Source organism: Trachymyrmex cornetzi, unplaced genomic scaffold (genome assembly GCF_001594075.2).
Source record: "Trachymyrmex cornetzi isolate Tcor2-1 unplaced genomic scaffold, Tcor1.1 scaffold108, whole genome shotgun sequence".
Taxonomy (NCBI): Eukaryota; Metazoa; Arthropoda; class Insecta; order Hymenoptera; family Formicidae; genus Trachymyrmex; species Trachymyrmex cornetzi.
In genome coordinates, this window is record NW_017295631.1 from 467305 (window position 1) to 471873 (window position 4569).

Genomic DNA, 4569 nt, shown 5'->3' on the forward strand with positions numbered 1-4569 from the left:
GTATAATTTTGTACACACTTTACAAAGGTCTATGTCGTGAGGTAAAAATTATACGAAAATGCGGTTTGCAGCAGTCGAAAGAGTGAATCGTTACCTTCAATTTCCTTTTTTATTGATTGTTGTACGATTTTTTTCCACCGAGTTATTGAATGTTAAAGTAGAAGTGATCACTTTTGCTTCATTGTTCAATAATTCGGTGAAAAAAAATCGTACAATGTTTAATAAAAAAACAAATTAAAGGTAAAGATTCACTCTTTCGACTGCTGTAAACCGCATTTTCGTGTAATTTTTACCTCACGCCATAGACCTTTGTAAAGTTTGTAAAAAATTTTTAGATTTGACGGATATCTCCATTTGTGTCCGTATAACTCCGTAAAGTATCAGTCGCATTGAAATTTCAATTATAGATTTCGAAAGTAGAGATTTCAACCTTTAAAATGTTTTTTTAATTTTTTGTCTGCGAAGATTTTTCATTGAATTATGGTATTCTGAATATTGCCCAATTTTTAGCGTGTTTGAAAGTGTTCCCTAGATTTTGTTGAGTAGTGTATATGAATAGATTCTAAAGCCGGCGGCACACGATGCTTGTTTCCTACTGGATTGCTAGCTGGATTAGAATCTTGCCACCGTATTGGATGTGATGCTGTCAGTGCCAACATCGCAGCCAATACAGTGGCAAGATTCTAATCTAGCTAGCAATCCAGCAGGAAAACAAGCATCGTGTGCCGCAGGCTTAAGAGTGTGCTGATTTTATACTAAAAATATAACATAATATTATATAGAACAGCTTTATATAATAAATATTTTACAACTTTATAATAAATATTAAAAAATAAATATTTGTGATTACGTAAAAATGTATAGTATACGAAAAAGTTTATACCCTAAAATTTTATTACATTTGAATGGAATGCGCGGTGTTTTGTGCTTAATTATTTAGTTATAACTATATTTATTATACGTTAAAGTTTTAGAGGATTTTTAGCGGTTTCCATTTAAAATCTGACAATTTTCTAGTGATTTTTTAAAATAAAACTGACGGTGAAACATATTTTACGTTGGCAACACTGGTCTTTATCGAGAGCCGATCTATCGACTCGACTCTCTGAATCCGAATCGAATCGTCGTAGCGGCGAACATCTGGGCAAGTGCCGGCCTGGCGCGGTGTGGGGGAAGAATCGAAAAATGTGATTTATGTGATGTGAGTTGTTTGTTGATGTTCGTCAATTCACATCAATTGATGTGTGAGCTCTGCGAGGGACGCTGCAACGTTAGCGAGTGCCAACTCAAATTGCAAGTTGCAACTTGCACTTTGTATTTGGTCCTGAGCAAAGAGATTAGGGAGAAAATAGAGACAGTTTGGAAAGTAAGGAGAGGAAGCTATGGAGGAGAGAAATTGCGAACGTCGTCCTTTCCATCTCGCCAGCGTGTTTCCAGGTATCCATTTCGACGTTGACGTCACTGACCTGCCTACAGACACCCCCCGCATCTCCAGACTGGATGTCTTCTTGCTGGCTTGCTCCATAATAATGCATGTCGTCGACATGGGTTTCGATTATAACATCGCCATCCAATATTACCTGGGTGGCAAAATAACGTATTTTGCTTGGACAATGTGCCTCATACTCGTTCCCTCTCTGATCAATGTTGTTATCAGCAGGAGGATGCAACTTCAAGATAAACAAGTGAAGTACTACATATAGCTGTACCAAGTTTAGCTCGCTTAACTTATTTCCGTCAGATTTCGAGTATATATACATAACATAAGTATGTTCCTTGATATAGACAAGTTCCAGTACACCGAACGATTATAAAACGACACATTTGTTGATTAAAAATGGATTGTGTTGTACGATCGCTGTTTTCTTGCAATTGGCGCCAGTTATACATTACTGGGAAACCCTGAAGTGTGCGTTAAAAGCACGTAAATGCAAGAAATCCGAAGATCGTGTCAATGAAAAAAGATATTATCTAAGGATGCTCAAAGAGGATCAAGATGTTGCCTTGTTAAGAGTATTTGAATGTTTCTTGGAAGCTGCACCACAACAAATCCTACAGCTAACTCTGATGCTAAAGCATTATCACAATGAAATTAATTTTGAATGTATATCTATACTTTGTGGAATATATTTATGCCCAATCAATCTCACATATATTTGTAAAGCTGACTAAAGATTTAGCACAATTGACAGCGAAGAAAAAAATTGCTCCAAAAACCTAGTTATTCCAATTTGTTGTCAAACAATTGTAGCTTTTTCAACCAACACAAAAAATTTCTATTTAATTTCTATTTTAATCAATCGATACTATTAAGCGATTCTTTTAACGTGTTTTTCATATTATTTTTCAGTTGTACATCAAGTAGCTAGTATTGTCAGCTCGCTTGCAAGCATGGGTTGGGCAATGGCCAGTTACCATCGTAGCATTCGATTAGCTCAACAAAATAAATTGAATATTGGTGTTATAGGAACTGTGTTACAATTTCTGTGGCACTTTAGCATCACAGGTACACATCCCACAATCAACAGATAAAATGATATTCCAATTGAGACATGTATTTTGGAAAAAAAATCACTGATTATAATTGATTATCATGATTACAGTGGCAAGAATCTTATCTCTCAGTGTTATTGCAAGTGTCTGGCCTCTATATACCGTAATTGGTTGCTTAATACATTGGATAATCATGACAATATGGATTTTGATCAATTCCCATGGGATATTAGAGTTTTGCCGGGCTTACGGTCGCCCACCACATATGCTGCCAACGTTTAAAGAACGCATTTATTCTAGTTTATTTGCCATAGTTATTGGCATAGTTTACATTTTCATATATTTAAATACTGTAGATAGCAATACATTTTGGAAACATCTATGTTTCTATATGCTCTGTTTTGCAGAAAATATTACTTCAAGTCTATTGTGGAGATATACCTGTCCTCCTGAAGTTAGAGAGGCTTGGTATTTTAACGTATTCTTTATTATTTGTATCGTTTCTTTTTTGCTAGGAATTACAGCAATGATAGTGTATTATACTAGATTTCACCCTTCAAAAAAGCAACGTGCTTCAAATTCACTTCAAGCCATGTAATCGTGGATATCTATTTTTTACTTCAAGGAGATTAAATTAACTTTGCATTATAGTTTACAAAGTATCTTTCGAGGTACACATTACGTATCTTGAAAGAAAAAGAATCTCAGTATTAAAATTTATATAGAGGAAAGCCCCCTATTATGAGATAGGCGCCTAATATGAGATAGCGGCATTTTTGCTAAACTAATAAACGCTATCTATTGGTTCCACCGTGAATTTATTGCTCTTGGATTGAAAACTTTAGTAGAAAATTCATTATTAGATCATGCCTGTAGTCATTGTAAAAAAAGATTTTAGAATTTTGATATCTTCAAGTTTCATTGAGATGAGCCTTTAAATCTTGTTTATTATTTAATAAATAAATATTTGGCAATAAATTCTTCATGTAGTGATAGAGTAAGGTCGTACTAATAGAAAAATACGGGATATGTTGAATTGTTTAATTACAGAAGTTAGATTTGATGATCATATAACCATAAGGCGTGGAAATCGTAATATGAGATTCCCAGGGTATTTCCAATATGAAATAACCCATGCTCCTCTATGTCATAGTGAAAATTGTTGCTAAAAAGTAAATGTTATTGTACTATGATAAAAAGGACAACCGGAATGAACGTCGAGTGTCTATTTCTGCGATGCTTAATTCCAACTACCTGAAGACGAGTTCTGGGTATAATCTATCGCATGCTTATTTTTCACGCACCCTGGCTGTGTTTGTTTGCATTTTAGAAACATGAAATAAAGTTTTTTAGTTCCAATATTGATATATCTTGCGTTTTACTATCAATTTCTCGGAGTATCTCATATTAGGAGCACAATTTTTTGAATTTGTGATTTGCTCACTTTTTATATTTCGCTAATTTGAAAAAAAAAAATGGAATTTGAATTAAATTTTATATAACGTTATCTTAAAGCTTATTAAATTCCCTTCAAAATGACCTATTATTTTTTTAAGTTCAATTTTATCAAGTTTTTTCAACAAGATAATACAATATAGTTTTAAAGTAACTCATAGACTGCGCAGAAATGTAAGTATATGGCTGTGTTACGATCAACAGAAGCCAACTAGATATTGTTTTTTTATATTAAAATCTTAATAAGAATCTTTTTTTTACACTTTTTTAATTTAAACTGTAAGAAATATCTCTCAGGGATATATAATTTATATGTTATATTCAATATATATAATGCTACTTGCAAATTTTTAATGAAAGATGTTAGATACATGTTATGTGATATCGATGCTGAAGACTGTACTTTTTTACAATAAAAGAATAAATTTCTGAATATTTAAAATAAAAAAGAACAAAATATTTAAAAAATTATTTTAATATATTTATAAAAAATGTTTTTCTTATAGTAGGAAGATTACATTACTAAGGATTTTAACATTTAACTTCAAAATAACAAAAAAAAATAGTACTCTACACAATATACATACATATATGCAGGGTTGGGTACGTTAATTTTTTCTT

At 32.6% G+C, this 4569-nt stretch overlaps 1 protein-coding gene across 1 annotated transcript; it reads left to right on the forward strand.

Moving 5' to 3' along the window:
• The first annotated feature begins 1139 nt into the window (after positions 1–1139).
• Positions 1140–3241, forward strand: LOC108760511 (XK-related protein 6). Its single transcript, XM_018506521.1, has 4 exons — positions 1140–1685; positions 1786–2104; positions 2351–2506; positions 2604–3241. The coding sequence occupies exons 1-4, from the start codon at positions 1383–1385 to the stop codon at positions 3089–3091; spliced, it is 1266 nt and encodes a 421-aa protein (XP_018362023.1). The 5' UTR covers positions 1140–1382; the 3' UTR covers positions 3092–3241.
• Positions 3242–4569: the final 1328 nt, after the last annotated feature.